General features: G+C 47.8%; 1 protein-coding gene across 1 annotated transcript in view; it reads left to right on the top strand.

The window, feature by feature from the left end:
* Positions 1 to 18,503, top strand: part of DEPTOR (DEP domain containing MTOR interacting protein) — a 194,163-nt gene that overhangs the window by 88,919 nt on the left and 86,741 nt on the right. Inside the window, exons 3-4 of the mRNA XM_077493284.1 lie at positions 4,128 to 4,306; positions 18,223 to 18,346. Of these exons, the coding sequence (XP_077349410.1) occupies positions 4,128 to 4,306; positions 18,223 to 18,346 (303 nt within the window). The remainder of the gene's footprint in view (positions 1 to 4,127; positions 4,307 to 18,222; positions 18,347 to 18,503) is intronic.

Below are 18,503 nucleotides of genomic sequence, written 5' to 3'. Positions count from 1 at the left end.
CCCCCTAATAATTACCACGTGGCCGCAAATTCGACATGAAGGTTTGCAAAGTTCGCCTCCCATTGAAGTCAATGGGGCCCGCGGCGAACGGTCGGTTTCGCGAACGTTTGGGTCCGTTCGCATTTCGCGTTCGCGAAACGTCCCGTCGGAAGTTCGTCCATCACTAATTGGGAATGCTTGTTTTGCTTTTGAGGTTTTTGGACACTGTAGAGACTTCTCCTTTTTTTATCGGGCCAACATAACGGTGCAGTAAACCCGGCCTGGGAAAGGAAAATTAACACCTTTTTTTTATTTTTTTATTTTTATTTTTTTAGAACTCCAGGCACAAATTAATTTAATAATGCATCCCTGTTCATCATTAATAATAATTAACACAGGGCATGTTCTATAATCTGATCATGGAAATGGGTTCTCGTTGTCATCGTATAGGATTTATTCACAACAGCTTAGGTTAACGTGCACATAACACACAGTGCTGTGCGCTATGAATGTGCACCACCTATTACAACTTTCTAGAATAAATAAATTGACTTGACAACTATGTTGTACAAGCTGCCTGGTCCTATAACAGCAACACAACTCCAGATCATAATATTGCCACCACCATGCTTCACAGTCGTTATGAGGTTACTCTCCTGAAATGCCATATAACAGAATGGCGGCAGCAAAGTGGTTTCAATATCCTGACCGGACGTCATATGACGTGATCAGGATATTAAGCCGATGCGCGCCCCCTGGGGTGCACACCGCGCCAATTGTTGTTGCAGGTGTGTCAGTCTGACAAACCGCAACTACGATCTTGGTAAAGAGTCTCTGACGGAGACTCTTTACCACGTGATCAGCCACAATCACGGCTGATCACAGTGTAAATAGGAAGAGACGTTCATCGGCTTTTCCTAACTCTCGTCTGTCAGATGCGAGTAGAGGAGAGCCAATCACCTGCACCTCTGACAGGGGGGTCTGTGCTGATTGATTACCAGCGCAGCCCCCCCGAGGATGCCCACACTGGACCACTAGGGATGCCACCAGACCACCAGGGATGCCCAGCGCCAGGTATGCCACCCTAGACCACCAGGGATGCCAGTCAGTGCCCACAATGGATGCCAATCAGTGCCCACAATGGGCATCACCGATTGACATGCATTATTGTTTGGCACTGATTGGCAATCATCTGTACAATACTTTACACTACAGTGCCACCTACCAGTGCCCATCCGTGCTGCCTATCAGTGCCCATCCATGCTCATCCGTGCTGCCTATCCATGCCTATCCATGCCCATCCGTGCCACCTATCCATGCTATCCATGCCAATCCGTGCCACCTATCAGTGCCTACCATATTTACATATTATATTTAACTTACATTTAAATACCCATCAATGCAGCCTTATCAGTGTCCATCTGCAGCCTTGTCATGCAGCCTTGTCCACCATTGCAGCCTTGTCCACCATTGCAGCCTTGTCAGTTTTATTTGCCTCTTTTTTTTTTTTAAATGCCGCCGCCGAGATACAGAGCCAGATGTCCTGTGTATCTCGGCGGCGCGAGGTAGTTCTCGGCGGCCTCTGGCCGCCTTCGGCTCTTCTCAGCAGCTTTCGGCTGCCTTTGGCCATTCTTGGCAGCTTTCGGCCGTTCTCGGCAGCTTTCGGCTGTCGAGAATGGCTGGAAGCTGCCGAGAATGTCCGAAAGCCGCCGAGAAGAGCCAAAGGCGGCTGAAAGCTACCCAGAAGCTCAGAACTGCGAGGGATCAGCGTGTAACATGCACCCGCAATTTTCCCCTGCCTTTAAGGGGAAAAAGTTGCGTCTTATACGCCGATAAATATGGTATTTGTGCCACTTATCAGTGCCTATCTGTGTTGCATATCAGTGCCGCCTATCAGTGCCACATCGGTCCCCATCAGTGCTGCCTTACCAGTGTCCATCACTGCAGCCCCATCAGTGCCCATCAGTGAAGGAGAAAACTTACTTATTTACAAAGGTTTGTAACTGAAACAAAAAAAAACATTTTTTTTTTCAAAATTTTCGGTCTTTTTTTATTTGTTTAACAGGAAAATAAAAATCCCAGAGGCGATCAAATACCACCAAAAGAAAGCTCTATTTGTGGGAACAAAATGATAAAAATTAGTTTGGGTACAGTGTAGCATGACCGCGCAATTGTCATTGACAGGAAGGTCTATAAGTGCCCTGTATTGAAGTGGTTAAACTTCTCTTTGACCGATCTACTTTGACCAATTGACTCTTTGATCGGTCAGTCTTTAGCACATTGTTCCAGAAGGACTGGTCTATGCCTCATGTTGTTCAGCGTTCATATTTGTATGTGTGTTCAATGGAAAACTGTAATCTTGCTCTAATATTATTTTTTTTGGGCAATTTTTTTTTCTTAACACACCTCTCATGCAGGTTGAATTGGTGCAATGATTGTAAATGCATGCAGTTTGACCCCCAACTGTTGCAACATTACCCAAACACCCTGCAACAACATTTTGGGGCTCTTGGATACTTCTTTTCACATTATTCTGTATAGTTACTGTAGCTCTTGAATTTAATGTCCTGGGCTTGCCAGTCCTGGACATATTAACAGGACATAAGCTGCATCCAATTCGCATAGGTGTGAACCCAGCCTAAAAGTCATCTGCTGCAAAAAAGTTTAGCTGCTGGCTTTTAATAAACAGACACTCACCTGTCCCATGGTCCAGCAATGTGGGCACCCCAAGTCTCGCTCTTCTCCCCCCTCTTCTCCACTGCGCCGTCATTGGAACTGTGGGCACTAAGGTGTGAGACAGCTCGTGGCTTCACGGCCGGGTGTGCACTGCGCATGTGCGAGTCACGCTGCGTTTTGTCGAGTGGACGGCTATCTTCTGGGACCTGTGACGTGTCCCAAAAAATTGCCGAGAGGGAGGGGCCGCCCCGGGGGAGAGGAGGAGGCGTCTAGGCAGCCGAGAAGCAGAAGGAGGAAGTGGGACAGGAAGTCCCTCTCTAAAGTAGACACCCACTCCCCCCTCCTCCCCCCCCCCTCAAAAAAAAAATGACATGCCAAATGTGGCATGTAAGGGGGAGAGGAGTGCTTAAAGCAGAAGTTCCACTTTTGGGCGGACCATCGCTTTAAATACTCTTAGGATCCCCCTCTTTCTTTTAAGCTTGTCTAAAAACATAAACTTACCGCTGCAGCCCCTAGTGCCTGAAATGTGTACTGCACTGTTCAAAAATTCCTGCCTTTCAAATGCATTCAATTATGGTGAGCTAATATAGAGCTATATTTCCAGCAGTTAAACTGCCCAATGCATGTAATAGTTAAGGGTCTGTTCACACTGGTGTGATGCCAGACATCGCATGTGATTCGCACTACATTGCTGTGCAGATTACATGCGATGTCTGTGCGATTCAAATTCAGCCAAACAAACTGTATGGCTGGCTGAATTTGCATTGCATTCAGACCAAATTCGTGCAGGACCCTTTTTTTTTTTTTTTGTTTGCACCAGACTTGGATTGCATGGGTGTCTGAATTCACAGAACTGGAGCACACAGATTCTGGTGGAGCAGGGCATGGTAGCCAAACAGCTTCTAACTTCAGCTTGTTCAATTAAAGTGACGTTAAGTCCAGATTCACACTGAGTGCGGGAATGAAATTGTGCGAGTTCAGCTGAAATCGCATCATTTCATTCCAGCATGTCAGTCCCGATTTCGGCAGCGATTTCATAGACAGCACTTGCACAGATGTCAATAGAAATCACATCCGGAAACTGCAAAAAGTAGTACAGAAACGTCTCTTTGAAATCGGTGCGGCGTCACATTGATTAGGATGGTGCCATTGCCAGCAATTGCCGCTAATTTGACATGTCAAATCGTACCAATGTGAACCAGGGCTCAACCTTTTTAAATAACAAAATAACAAACATATCATACTTACCTGCTCTGTGTAAGGGTTTTGCACAGAACAGCCCCGATCCTCCTTTTCTGACCCCCCAGTGCTCCAGGCCCATTCTCTTTGGCGAGTGCCCCCATGGAGAGCCGTTGAGGATGCCCATGTGGGCTCTTCTGAGCCACCCAGTCTGTGTCTATAAACCGGGGGAACTTTTATTTATAATATATGCAAGCAATATTTGCATCTAATAGTCCATATTTGTTTCTTAGGCTCCGGCTGCATGAAGACAAGTTCATAAGGGACAGAAGGTACCATCTGAGGACATATCCCAACTGTTTTATGGCCAGAGAAGTGCTTGATTGGCTTATCGATAGGAAAGAAGCCCCCGACAGGCCTACAGCTGTACAACTGATGCAAAAAACGATGGAACATGATATTATCCATCATGGTGAGTAATTTGATTGATTAAAGGTTTAATTTATAATATTTATATTAATAATTTATAATAATTATATTAACCCCTCCACACCTAAAGGTAAACCGAATCTAAATGCCTAAGCCCAATTTTGCAATTTTGACAGGTGTTAGTAAAACTGTATATATCATCACAACTACTTTGTGCATACAGGTGGATTATATTGCCTTTTTTTTCAGGACTAATTTGGCTTTCATTTGGTAGTAACTAGTTCTGGATATAATTTTATTTTTTAAATGTAGCTGTGTATTTCTTGTTACTACCATAACTTACCACCAAAGAACAAACCAAAATAAATTCTCCTGGTCCTGATGATAGCAGCGATTAGTGATGGACGAACTTCCGACGGAACGTTTCGCGAACGCGGACCGCGAACGCGGCCGACCGTTCGCAAAACCGAACGTTCGCGGCGGGCCCCATTGACTTCAACTTGGGAGGCGAACTTCGCAAACCTTTAGGTCAAATTTGCAGCCACAAAATAATTATTAGCTGGGCAAACATAGTCCCACCACATGGCCAATGACATAACACATGTATGAGGTGAATTTGGGATCGATAACTACAAGCATTCTTTTTTTATATGGGAAATTGTTCTGACAATTCAGGACTGTGGAGCGCATGAAGGCAATGGAGGAGAGGGAAGGTCAGGGACCAGGGTAGGCAAAGAAGAGGGTGCAGGAGATGATCACCAGCAGCGTCACATACAGCAATGACACCTGCACCGTGATAGAGTCATCTGACAACAGCACCGTGATACAGAGCACTGACATCAGCAGCGTGACATACAGCAATGACACCTGCACCGTGATAGAGTCATCTGACAACAGCACCGTGATAGAGAGCACTGACATCAGCAGCGTGACATACAGCACTGACATCAGCACCGTGATATACAGCACTGACAGCAGCACCGTGATATAGAGCACTGACATCAGAAGCGTGACATACAGCACTGACATCAGCACCGTGATATACAGCACTGACAGCAGCACCGTGACATTAAGCACTCACACCAGCACCGTGATATACAGCACCGACAGCAGCACCGTGATAGAGAGCACTGACATCAGCAGCGTGACATTAAGCACTCACACCCGCACCGTGATATACAGCACTGACAGCAGCACCGTGATAGAGAGCACTGACATCAGCAGCGTGACATTAAGCACTCACACCAGCACCGTGATATACAGCACTGACAGCAGCACCGTAAGCAGCCCCAGGAGGAAGTCAGCACAGCACAGGGATGGTGTGATCCCCTCATAATAAGAACCCCCAGGAGTAAGTCAGCACAGCACAGGGATGGTGTGATCCCCTCATAATAAGCAGGCCCAGGAGAAAATCAGCACAGCACAGGGATGGTGTGATCCCCTCATAATAAGAACCCCCAGGAGAAAATCAGCACAGGGATGGTGTGATCCCCTCATAATAAGAACCCCCAGGAGAAAATCAGCACAGGGATGGTGTGATCCCCTCATAATAAGAACCCCCAGGAGAAAATCAGCACAGCACAAAACTCAGTGACAGTGACAAAACTCTTAGTCCCTATACCGATGAAGGACTGCTGCAGTACAGGGCAGCAGTCAAGTATAATATTCTTTCTATATTTGGAAGAAAGAATATTATACGTGTACAAGCCTATTACCATACCACTGATACCAGTCCTGAAAAGAACCTTTGTGGAACTAATAGTAACAGCTACTGTTTAAACTGACCCTCACTGCCTGACACACTGCTTCCTTCCTGTCCCTATACAAACTGGCAAAACAGAGGAGCCTGGAACGATTAGTGGTTACTCGAATAGCACTTTTGTGGACCTGATAGTAACAGCTAATGATGATGATGATGACTAATCTGGCTGTCCCTAAAATAGCAGCACACAGCGCTCTGTCCCTTTCTCTAAACTGACAAAAGACACTCAGGCTGCTGCAACAATCAGTAGCACAGCAAACCTATATACACCTAACACCTATACCAGTCCTGAAAAGAACTTTTGTGTACCAAATAGCTAGCGATTTATCTCTCCCTACTCCACACAGCAACCTTTCCCTATAGTGACAGAAGAAAGAATGTAAAATGGCCGCCGGATCGGGTGTATTTATAAGTTAGGGGGAATGTCCAAGTGTCCATGTGCTGTCATGTCTCAATTGGCTGTCCTGTACCCCATGATGGATGTGTCATCATAGGTCAAAGTTCTTTTACACATTAAACACGAAAGTCCGCCGGGCGAACAACGCCAATAGTCCGCCGAACGAGCGGACCGCGAACGTCCGAAATTCGCCGCGAAACGACCGCCAGGCGAACCGTTCGGCCATCACTAGCAGCAATACCACATATGGGTATGTTGTTTCTACCTGTAGTACAGCCCAGAAGCAATAGTGCGCATTTTTTTTTTCCTACCTAAAGCTGACACTGATGCTAATTAAAAAATCATGTTCAAAATATATTCCGGATATTCCGATGGACAATGTCCGATAGGACCGTGTTGTCGGATAATCCGACAGTGTGTGGGCTCCATCGGACTGTTTCCATCGGAGTATCCGACGGACCAAGTTTTCCAACTTGTCTATAAAATTTTCTGACAACATGCTCCAATCGGACTTTGTCCGATCATGTGTAGAGAATTCCGATCGGACAAAGTGCCACGCATGCTCAGATCAAATTCCTACACCAAAGCTATTGGCTACTAGCCTGAACGTAGTCCCGTCCTAACGAAATAACGTCATCACGTTAAGTACGATCGGATTTTCTGACAACTTTGTCCGACTGTGTATGCAACAGTTTTGAACAAAGTCCATCGGACAAAATCTGATGGATTTGGTTGTTGAAATGTCCGACCGAGTGTACAAGGGCTTACCCTGTCACTGACCTAGATCAAACCTTGATCTAGGTATTTTTCTTGATTTCTATTTATTTCTCAATCTTATCTCGATCCTCCTGCTCCCAAAAAACACCCCACCCTTCTCATGTGCCCTCTGGAATGCCCGCTCTGTCTGCAGTAAGCTCACTTCTGTCCATGACCTTTTTGTCTCCCACTCCCTTAACCTTGCAATAACAGAAATATGGCTTCTAGCGACAGATTCTACCTTGCATGCAGCTCTCTACCATGGAGGCCTCCACTGGACTCACCCAGACCCAGTGGACGTAAAGGAGGTGGAGTTGGTTTGCTTCTAGCTCCTTTCAAGTCCTGTCTACCCCCTCCTTCTCTATCCTTCTCTTCTTTTGAGACACATTGTATTCGTCTGTTTTCTCCCATTTCTTTAGGGATTGCAGTGATCTATTGGCCTCCTGGACCAGAGTCACACTTCCTTGATCTCTTCTCTGCGATATCCACTATTATCCTTGGTGATTTCAACATCCCCACCAATGTTAGCAGCCCAGCCGTATCCCAACTTTTCAACTTAACCTCATCCTTTGACCTTACACAATGGACACACTCCCACTCTGATGGTAATAATTTTCTCCCATCTTTGCACCCCCTTCAACCTCACCAACACCCCCTTTCCTCTCTCTGACCAAATCCTCATCACTTTCACAATGTGCTTATCTCCAACCACCTGTCCCACCAAGCAGAAAACAATGACCCGCAGAAACCTTCTGTCTGCAACAGTTCACTTTCATCCTGTCAGAAACCATTAATCAGACTGAGACAGAAGTACAGTTAAATCTCACTTGTTTAATAATAATAAAAAAAAGGTAAACAGAGTAAAAACATAGCCAGAGTTTAGGAGCCGAAATGAATAGTCAGACAAGCCAAAACATTAGTGAGCCAGAGATGAGCGTAGTAGAACAGCAAGCAGGATCTGGAGCCAGAAGGAATGCCAGCCAAGCAAGTCTTTAACAGGAACACAGGTTAGTGTCTCTAGAGATGTGACCAAGGCAAAGGCAGAGATGATCTGGGCTGGAGAGCTTAACCACTTCCCGACCAGCGCACAACGATGTACGTCGACAGAATGGCACGGGCAGGCATATTGGCGTACATGTACGTCCAATCTTCAATGCCGCCCTGCCATCGGGAGCGCGCCGCCGGCAGCGCGCTCCCGCGCTGGTCGGGACCCCCGTGAGTCCGGTCGCGGGACCCGCGGACTCGATCGCCGCGGGCATACCCGCGATCGTCTCACGGGACGGCTGAATGGAGGAAATGCCGTGTAAACAGCATTTCTCCATTCTGCCTAGCAACTAGTGACGCTGATCTCTGCTCCATCTGATTGGAGCAGAGATCAGTGTTCACTAAATGAAAGCCCAACCCCCCCACAGTTAGTAACACACCCCTAGGAACACTTAACCCCTACACTGCCACCCACTGGTTAACCCCTTCACTGCCAGTGTCATTTACACAGGAATCACTGCATTTATATAGCAGTGATTACTGTATAAATGACAATGGTCCCAAAAATATGTCAAAAATGGCCGATGGGTCCCCCACAATGTCGCAGTCACAATAAAAATCGCTGATCGCCGCCATTACTAGTAAAAAAAAATAATAAAAAATTATTAATAAAAATGCTATAAAACTATCCCTATTTTGTAAACGCTATAACTTTTGCGCAAACCAATCAATAATCGCTTATTGCGATTTTTTTACCAAAAATATGTAGAAGAATACGTATCGGCCTAAACTGAGGGAAAAAAATGTTTTTTTATGTAGCGGGGTCTCTTTAAGGACTATAAAACTACTGTTCACAGAACCCCGCTGGTTCCCAGGATGTTTGGAGTTATGCCTCAGAGACTCATGGGGGAGGATATATAAGGAGGGGGAGAGGCCTAGTTCTTCCTCTTTGGACACCCCCCTTTCTCCTAGCAAGAGGAGGTCTGTGCTGGACTGCTGGAGGCACAAGGCCTGAAGCCTGGGCCTTGTGCTCTTTTCCAAAGAGCCCTCTGCCAGCCTAGCTGTACCTGAGAGACATCTTCTCATCCTTGCTGCAGTACAACAGAAGGATTGAAGACTCGGAGGTCGGTGGATTCCTGTTCCTAGACGAATCGGACTTGGACTTGTCTGGGTGGTGAGAGCTGTTTAAAGACAGACACTTTATCTTTATTATTCGTTTGGATTACAAAGTTGTTCTTCAAGTGCACCACCGAAAGATTGCTAGCGAATATTGTTTCACTGGACTTCCATCTAGATCAGTCAGGCCTGACTGCATAGGTAGATAGTGCTGGGTGTTAGTTTACCCATGCGGGGAAGTAGCTGAAAAAGGGCAGCGTTAGAGTTGCATAGCAATACTTTATTATGCTGATTACTCTGTTTATCTTTATTACTGGTTACTGCAGGGACCTGATTATGTGTTGCAATCCAAATGTTTGATTCATGTTATTCCTTTTATAAAAACAATAAGTAAAGTCAGTTATATACTTTCAAGGATTGTCTATGAGCTTGAGTTATCCACCCACGCACACACACATATTTAGAGTATAAGCGATTTAATGTGTATTGCTAGATACTAACTGTGCCAAAGTGGGTAGTGCAGATTGCCGGGGGGTTGGCGGAGCTGTGCTCAGGACCCAAACCAAACTTGCGGCCCTCTTAAGTGAGGGTATCGCTATACGTGGGGGCTCGTAAATCCGGGATTTCTGAGACAGCAGTGAACACGCCAGAGGTACCGGCATGGACCCACAGGGAGTCAGATCGTGGTGTGAAGCGGCTAAGGCCGACCCAAGTCAGTCAGTGGTCATTAGCCTCCCAGGGGAGAAATGGTCGACTGAGACCGTAGAGGAGTTAATGAAGTCAGTGTCCCCAGACCATGAACCATGGGTGATGGAGATAAAATCAGACCCAGACATCTCATATCAGTACGCGCTAGTGGAATACTGGGATGGGATGCCGGAGGCTTGCAAGCGCAACCGTGTACGGACACAAGACAACAGACACTTTAGGTTGGTGCACGCAATAAAGGAGGAGCCATCGCCAACGGGATCACCGCAGGCTCACCCGAGAGTCTCAGATCAGCACCGGCCACCCTTAGCGCAGAACTGTGTGCTGTCCTGGGGGAGATTGTGGCCCAGTGCAAGAAGGATCCCACAGATTACCCGATGTCGGGGTACAGAAAACTCCGGATGTTTTCAGGGAGGAAACCTGTACCTTCGGAAGAAGAGGGATTTGAAGAGTGGTTAGATAGCGCAACTCAGGCACTAGAGGAATGGGAAGTTCCAGAGCGCAGAAAGAAGCAGAGGATTATGGAAAGTCTAAAGGGGCCTGCTCTAGAGGCCGTACGCAACCTGAAGATGAGCAGGACAGACTGTAATGCGCAGGAGTACCTAGATGTACTACAGATTGTGTTTGGTGGGACAGAGAAAATCTCTGAGCTTGCTTATCAGTTAGAGCATTGTTACCAGAAGAAAGGTGAAAAACTATCAGACTACATAGGACGTTTAGATAAAATCCTGCATAGGATGATCCTAAAGAAGGGGATCAGCCCAGGAAAAGTGGATGAGGTCCGTGCTCAACAGGTACTGAGGGGAGCTCAACCCATGGATCCTATTGCATGGACACTGCGTGCCCGACTGGATGGGAAGAATCTGGAGTACACTGACCTCATCCGAATGATCAGAGAGGAAGAGGCCCTACTGGAAGAGAAAAGGGAAGAACATCTCACCGAGCCCGTCAAACAACCGGTAGCAATAGTTACACCGGCCATGACTCCCGCTAGAGATAAGGAGGTGGACACTTTGAAGTTACAGATGTCCCAGGTGATGGAGATGTTGACTGCTATGATGGCGAAAGGTCAAGGGGGAGCCGAGAAATCAAGTCCTAGGAGGGAGTTGTTTCCAGATACACCAACACCAAGCCCCACTCGAGACCGAGAAGAGATGCTATGCTACAACTGCGGGGGCAGTGGCCACTTCGCCAGTAGATGTTCCAGTCCCAAGAAGAAGAAGATAGATAACCGCCAGCCGGCGGGAAACTTCAGAGGGCCCCGGTGAGGGAGTCAACCGGGTGCCCATGCCTTTCAGTGAACTCCAAACTGAATAGAAGGAAGAGAGAGAGAGAGAACCAGACCCCTCAGAAGGAATGTCTACAAATAAGAGACAATAACATCCCTCAGCGGGTTTGTACTCCCATTACTGTGGGGAGGGTCAATGCATACCAGGCTCGAAAAAGAATAAAGTCTAAAACCAACTGGATGAAGACAGGTCCCCAGAAGAGGGTGGCCTCAACCCGGCCCTACCCAGAAGAATTGGTCGGCCCGTCCCCCACTGCCTCCATCCAGGTGGAAGGAGTCTACACGAAGGCCCTCCTGGACACTGGAGCTCAAGTGACTTTGTTGTACAGAGACTTCTATGATAGGCACTTGAGCCATTTGCCTATACAGAGATAGAAGAGCTGGAGATATGGGGCCTGGGAGCTCAGAGTTTCCCCTACAATGGTTACCTGCCCATAAAGCTGACCTTCGATCCCTCTGTGGCGGGGAAAACAGAGGTGTTTGACACCCTGGCAGTTGTGTGTCCTAGACCGCCCGGGGCCAGCAAGATGTCCCTCATCATAGGGACCAATACGGATCTGGTGCGAAGACTTCTGACCCCTCTAGTGGAGACGAGAAACCATCAAGATCCCAATATCCATCCCATGCTGAAGACAGCCTACCAACGGTTGGTCCTAGAGCAGAAGACCCCAGGAGAGGGGATAGGGAAGGTGTGGAGACTTGGGAGAGAGGGAGTGGTGCTGCAGCCCGGAGAGGTAGCCTGCCTCAGGGCCACGGTGAAGCTTACCTGGGAGCAGCCTGGCCCCTTTGTCATGCTGGAATCCGATCCAAGGGAGGACCACTCAGGCCTGGAAGTGATACCGGAAGTGATTTCAATCAAGGCCCTGAAGAAGGCTCGAGGAAGAGTCCCAGTGAGTGTGAGAAACCCTACGGAGAGACCCATAGAGATCCCTGCCAGGATGCTGTTGGGGCAGGTGAGTCCTGCGGCCCCAGTCAGCTGGTCAGAAGTAAAAGGAACGGGTGAAGGAGGAGATGTTTGGGAGAAACTTTCCATGGAGAACCCGGACCTACCTGGAGCCTGGAAGGAGAGAGCCAGGGCCCAGCTGACTAGATGGGAGAGGATTTTCTCAAAGGATGAGTTTGATGTGGGATGTGCCAGGAGTGCCACCCACCGAATCCGCCTCCAAGAAGACAAACCCTTCAGGGAAAGGGTTAGGCGGGTCCCTCTAGCTGACCTGGAGGATCTGAGGGAGCAGCTTGCGGAGTTGAAGAAGACTGGTGTGATTCGGGAGTCTAGAAGTCCCTATGCCTCCCCCATAGTGGTGGTCAGGAAAAAGAATGGGTCGTTGAGGCTTTGTATTGACTACAGGACTCTCAACAGGAGGACCATCCCTGACCAGTATACCACACCGAGAATAGAGGATGCCCTACAGAGTTTGGCTGGTGCCAAGTGGTTCAGTGTAATGGACCTCAAGAGTGGGTACTACCAAATCCCCATGCACCAGGAAGACCGAGAGAAGACAGCTTTCATAACCCCAGTGGGATTCTTCGAATTCAACAGAATGCCTCAGGGCCTGTCTGGAGCCCCTGCTACCTTTCAACGCCTCATGGAGAAGACCGTTGGAGACATGAACCTCATAGAAGTCCTTGTGTACTTGGACGATGTCATTGTCTTCGGGAAGACTTTGGAAGAACATGAGGCCAGGTTGGAGAAGGTGTTGAGAAGACTCAGCGAAGAGGGACTCAAGCTTTCTCCCGAGAAGTGCCGGTTTTACCAATCCTCTGTGAACTATCTGGGACACATAGTGTCTGAAAAGGGAGTGGCTACAGACCCTGAGAAGTTGGAGGCAGTTACCTCTTGGCCAAGACCGACAACAGTCACAGAGCTCAGATCTTTCTTGGGGTTCTGCTCCTATTATAGAAGATTTGTGGATGGGTTTGCCCGGATTGCCAAGCCACTAAACGAATTGCTCAAGACTGAAGGAGAAGAGGATGGCTTGGGACCTAGGAGGGCCGGTGAGTCGGTTCAAGATCAGTGGAACCCAAGGTGTGAAGAGGCTTTCCGAACCTTGAAGAGGAGCCTTACCACGGCCCCAGTCCTGGCCTATGCCGACCCCACCAGACCATATGAGCTACATGTCGATGCCAGTCATGAGGGCCTAGGCGGAGTGCTCTATCAAGAGTATGAAGAGCAGCTACGACCAGTGGCCTATGTGAGCCGGAGCCTGACTCCCTCGGAGAAGAACTACCCCACTCATAAATTGGAGTTCTTGGCCCTCAAATGGGCAGTAGTAGACAAACTGAAGGACTATCTCTATGGGGCGGAGTTTACCGTAAAGACAGATAACAATCCTCTGACCTACCTCTTCACTACTGCAAAGTTAGATGCAACCGGACACAGATGGTTGGCTGCATTATCCGGATTCAACTTCAGTCTAAAGTACAGACCAGGGGCTGGAAATAGGGATGCAGATGCCCTGTCCCGAAGATCTCATGTCATGGTCAATGACTGGGAAGACTGGACCCAGGTAGCACCGGAAGGAGTGCGAGCACTCTGTCAGGGTGCTGAGTTTCAAGCAAGAGGGGGCCCCAGAGCAGAGGAGATAGGAGTCACCGCAGTGGGAGTCCCTCAACCCTACTGTCGGGTAACTCAACTAACAGAGGAACTCCTGCCAAAGCTGTTCAGAAAGGAGCTAAGCTATGACCAATTGGAAGACCCCATGGGGAGATTGGTCCTTGAAGCTTTTGAGAACGAGAATCCAGAGGGACTTCGACATCACCCTTCCAAGGAGGCTCGCCTGCTGAGGAAAGAGTTGGATAAGCTACAAGTACATCAGGGAGTGGTCTACCGAAGGGGCCCTTCTGATAACTCAGAAGATAAGTGGCAGTTGTTTCTCCCAGAGAAGCACCGAGAGACGGTACTAATTGCCTTACATGACCAGCATGGCCATCTAGGGGCGGAGAGAACTTTCCAGCTTGTCAGAAGCCGGTTCTATTGGCCCTGTATGAGGGCAGAAGTGGAGGAATATTGCCGTTCTTGTGCACGATGCATCCAGAGGAAGACTCTACCCCATCAAGCTGCCCCAATGGGCCACCTACAGAGTCAGGGCCCAATGGATCTGGTGTGCATTGACTTTCTCTGCCTCAAACCCGATTTGAGTGGATTGGGAAATGTTCTGGTGGTAACCGATCATTTCACCCGTTATGCCCAGGCTTTCCCCACCAAAGACCAAAAGGCCTCCACTGTGGCCAAGGTGCTCATGGAAAAATACTTTGTCCACTATGGATTACCACAGAGAATCCACTCAGACCAAGGAAGGGACTTTGAGAGTCGTCTGATCCGGAACCTACTGGACTCATTGGGAGTAGAGAAGACCAGGACTACACCTTATCATCCACAAGGAGATGCCCAACCTGAGAGGTTTAATCGGACCTTACTAAACATGCTTGGAACTCTAGAGACAGAGAAGAAGCAACACTGGAGCCAACACATATCAGCTTTGGTGCACGCTTACAACTGCACCACAAGTGATGTGACGGGTTACTCCCCCTACCGGCTCATGTTTGGGAGAGAAGCAAGATTGCCGGTGGATCTGGCTTTTGGCATTTCCCTAGACCATGCCTCTGCTACCTCTCACAAGGGATATGTGGACCGACTTAGACACAATTTGAAAGTGGCCCATGAACGAGCTCAGGCGGCCTCGGACCAAAGGGGAGCCCGCAACAAGAGGAACTTCGATCTGAAGGTTTGAGTGCAAGACCTGCAGCCTGGGGACCGTGTACTGCTACGCAATCTGGGGATCCCTGGGAAGCACAAGCTTGCTGATAGATGGAGATCGGAGCCCTATGTCATTTGCAGAAAGCTACCTGGATTGCCTGTGTATAAGCTAAAACCAGAGGGGAAAGTGGGGCCCTTGAAGACTTGGCACAGGAATCATTTGCTCCCGCTTACTGAAGCAGTCAGAATACCTCCAGTGAGAAATCCACCTGAATCTGTTTCCATTCTGGATACCCCGGGACCTAGCACTCGGTCTCAGACCTCCCGGGTTAGAGATGGACAAGATTCCCAACGAGGTGAAGGTGGAAGAGGAGAGCTTGAGTGGCTGTGGCCTTCATCAACTCCAGGAAATTCTGCTATAGATCTCCCACCTACTGAGGATACACAGGATGGGACACTGAACCCAGAAGCTACAGAGTTCATTCCATCTAGTGGTGTGCCTGAAGGCTGGGAAGATATCCCTAGCATTTACTCAGAAGAGGAAGGAACCGATGTTCCAGAACCAGTGATGCTGTCAGAATGTGTTCCTGAATTAGAGCCTGTGGCACCAGAGCCTGAAGTCCCAAGAGAACAGAGAGCTCGCCGAGTTGTGAGACCCCCCCAAGAAGCTAACCTACTCTCAAATGGGGGAGAGCTCTGAGGACTCTGTTGTGACTGCTAGAAGAAGTGCTGAACGCTCTAATCCCTCCACTGACCATTTGGTGAAGGGCAACCCCAGCTCACTCTCTGGCACAGTTAGGCAGGCCACTCATGTCAGTGTGACCTGTGGGACAGGGAATCCCACCTCTGAGTTCTGGTGGAAATTCCCTGTACCAACATCATACCCAGCACTTTCAAAATTGGTACAGGATATGTGTTAAAAGTTTATCTTTGGGGACCAAAGAGTTTAAGTGGGGGGAGTGTGTAGCGGGGGTCTCTTTAAGGACTATAAAACTACTGTTCCCAGAACCCCGCTGGTTCCCAGGATGTTTGGAGTTATGCCTCAGAGACTCATGGGGGAGGATATATAAGGAGGGGGAGAGGCCTAGTTCTTCCTCTTTGGACACCCCCCTTTCTCCTAGCAAGAGGAGGTCTGTGCTGGACTGCTGGAGGCACAAGGCCTGAAGCCTGGGCCTTGTGCTCTTTTCCAAAGAGCCCTCTGCCAGCCTAGCTGTACCTGAGAGACATCTTCTCATCCTTGCTGCAGTACACCAGAAGGATTGAAGACTCGGAGGTCGGTGGATTCCTGTTCCTAGACGAATCGGACTTGGACTTGTCCGGGTGGTGAGAGCTGTTTAAAGACAGACACTTTATCTTTATTATTCGTTTGGATTACAAAGTTGTTCTTCAAGTGCACCACCGAAAGATTGCTAGCGAATATTGTTTCACTGGACTTCCATCTAGATCAGTCAGGCCTGACTGCATAGGTAGATAGTGCTGGGTGTTAGTTTACCCATGCGGGGAAGTAGCTGAAAAAGGGCAGCGTTAGAGTTGCATAGCAATACTTTATTATGCTGATTACTCTGTTTATCTTTATTACTGGTTACTGCAGGGACCTGATTATGTGTTGCAATCCAAATGTTTGATTCATGTTATTCCTTTTATAAAAACAATAAGTAAAGTCAGTTATATACTTTCAAGGATTGTCTATGAGCTTGAGTTATCCACCCACGCACACACACATATTTAGAGTATAAGCGATTTAATGTGTATTGCTAGATACTAACTGTGCCAAAGTGGGTAGTGCAGATTGCCGGGGGGTTGGCGGAGCTGTGCTCAGGACCCAAACCAAACTTGCGGCCCTCTTAAGTGAGGGTATCGCTATATTTATATATTTTTGGGGGATATTTATTATAACAAAAAGTAAAAAATAATGCGTTTTTTTTCAAAATTGTCGGTCTATTTTTGTTTATAGCGCAAAAAATAAAAACCGCAGGGGTGATCAAATACCACCAAAAGAAAGCTCTATTTGTGGGAAAAAAAGGACATCAATTTTGCTTGGGAGCCACGTCGTACGACCGCGCAATTGTCAGTTAAAGCGACGCAGTGCCAAATCGCAAAAAGTGGTCTGGTCTTTGACCAGCAAAATGGTCCGGTCTGAAAGTGGTTAAGTAGGCAGGACTGACGAGCAGGATATCATCAACAGGTGAGTCACTGTGGAGAGATAGGAGCTGGTAATTAGCCGACAGCTGAGCGGCCAGCTCAGAGAAGGAAGGGCTGAGCCCAGGCCTGACACATCCTCACTGGACTCTCTTGTGCCTCTCACCACACAAAATGTCAGGCCCCGACTATTACAGCCTTGGCAGACCGACAACACCAGACACCTTAAGCGACATAGCCGAGCACTGGAGCGCGTGTAGCGTAAAACCAACTCCCAGCATGCATTCACCGAATATAAATCTGCCTTCTTAAAATACAATTCCTCCGCCCATGCTGCCAAACAAACCTACTTTGTCACCCTCATTAATACTCTGTGCTCCAGTCCTCGTCTCTTCTCTACTTTTAACTCTCTACTTTCTCCACCACCATCTCAACCCAGTAACTCGCTCACTGCTGATTGACAATCACTTCAAATACATGACAATGTAATTTGTGGGGACCTCTCCACTGCACAGACATCTAACCCACTTAACATACTGTACCTTGTACTTATCCACTTTCCTCTTTTGACGTTAGAGAAGAGGTCTCTAAAGTTTTCTCAGAAGCCCATCTTACCACCTGTCCCCTGGATCCTGTTCCCTCACATCTACTACAGTCACCCTCTTCTATCTTATGCTCCCTCACATCTTCAATCTCTCCCTCTCTACTGGCACCTTCCCCTCCCCTCTAAAACATGCTCTGATCACCCCCCATACTTAAAAAGCCCTCACTGGATCCCACCAACCTGACAATCCATCAAAACAGACACAACAGCATCTACAGGACAGGAACAACGTTGACACGTTTCATGCTTAGCTGTTATGACTAAGCACTTGGAGCTCAAAAAAAAGCATCAATGCTGTTCCTGTTCTGTAGATGCTGTTGTGTTTCGATGGATTGTCTTCAATAAACTCCTATGATTTTCTGCATATCTGAGTGCGGGAATCCAATTTTTCCTCTAAGAAAGATGTGTTATTTGTAGTAGATTGCCCTTACATACACATTTTTGCTGTTTGTACAAGTGGTTTGCCATGTTTTTTGATTGTACCCTGACCTTTTCTTTGTCATTGCAGCGTGTGATGAATTCAAGGATTTTAAAGATTCCAGACGCTTCTACCGTTTTAGAAAAGATGATGGAACTTCCCCACTGGACCTAGAAATGATGGTTTTCTCACGAGGACAGCGCCTTTCTGAAAAGTATGTAATGTGAAGGACCTTCTCCTGCCCAAAACGGCCGCTATTTAAAGCCAAACCTTGGCCAGAACATATTTTCTTGTTTTGGTTGGGACAGGGAAAGGTTATGACCCCTGTCAAGTTTTTATTGCCAGACTGAACTTCACTGCTGTTCAGGTGA

Source organism: Lithobates pipiens, unplaced genomic scaffold (assembly GCF_037356315.1).
Source record: "Lithobates pipiens isolate NorthernLeopardFrog02 unplaced genomic scaffold, aLitPip1_a1.2 Scaffold_19, whole genome shotgun sequence".
NCBI lineage: Eukaryota > Metazoa > Chordata > Amphibia > Anura > Ranidae > Lithobates > Lithobates pipiens.
This window is presented reverse-complemented; position numbering and strand designations above follow the sequence as displayed.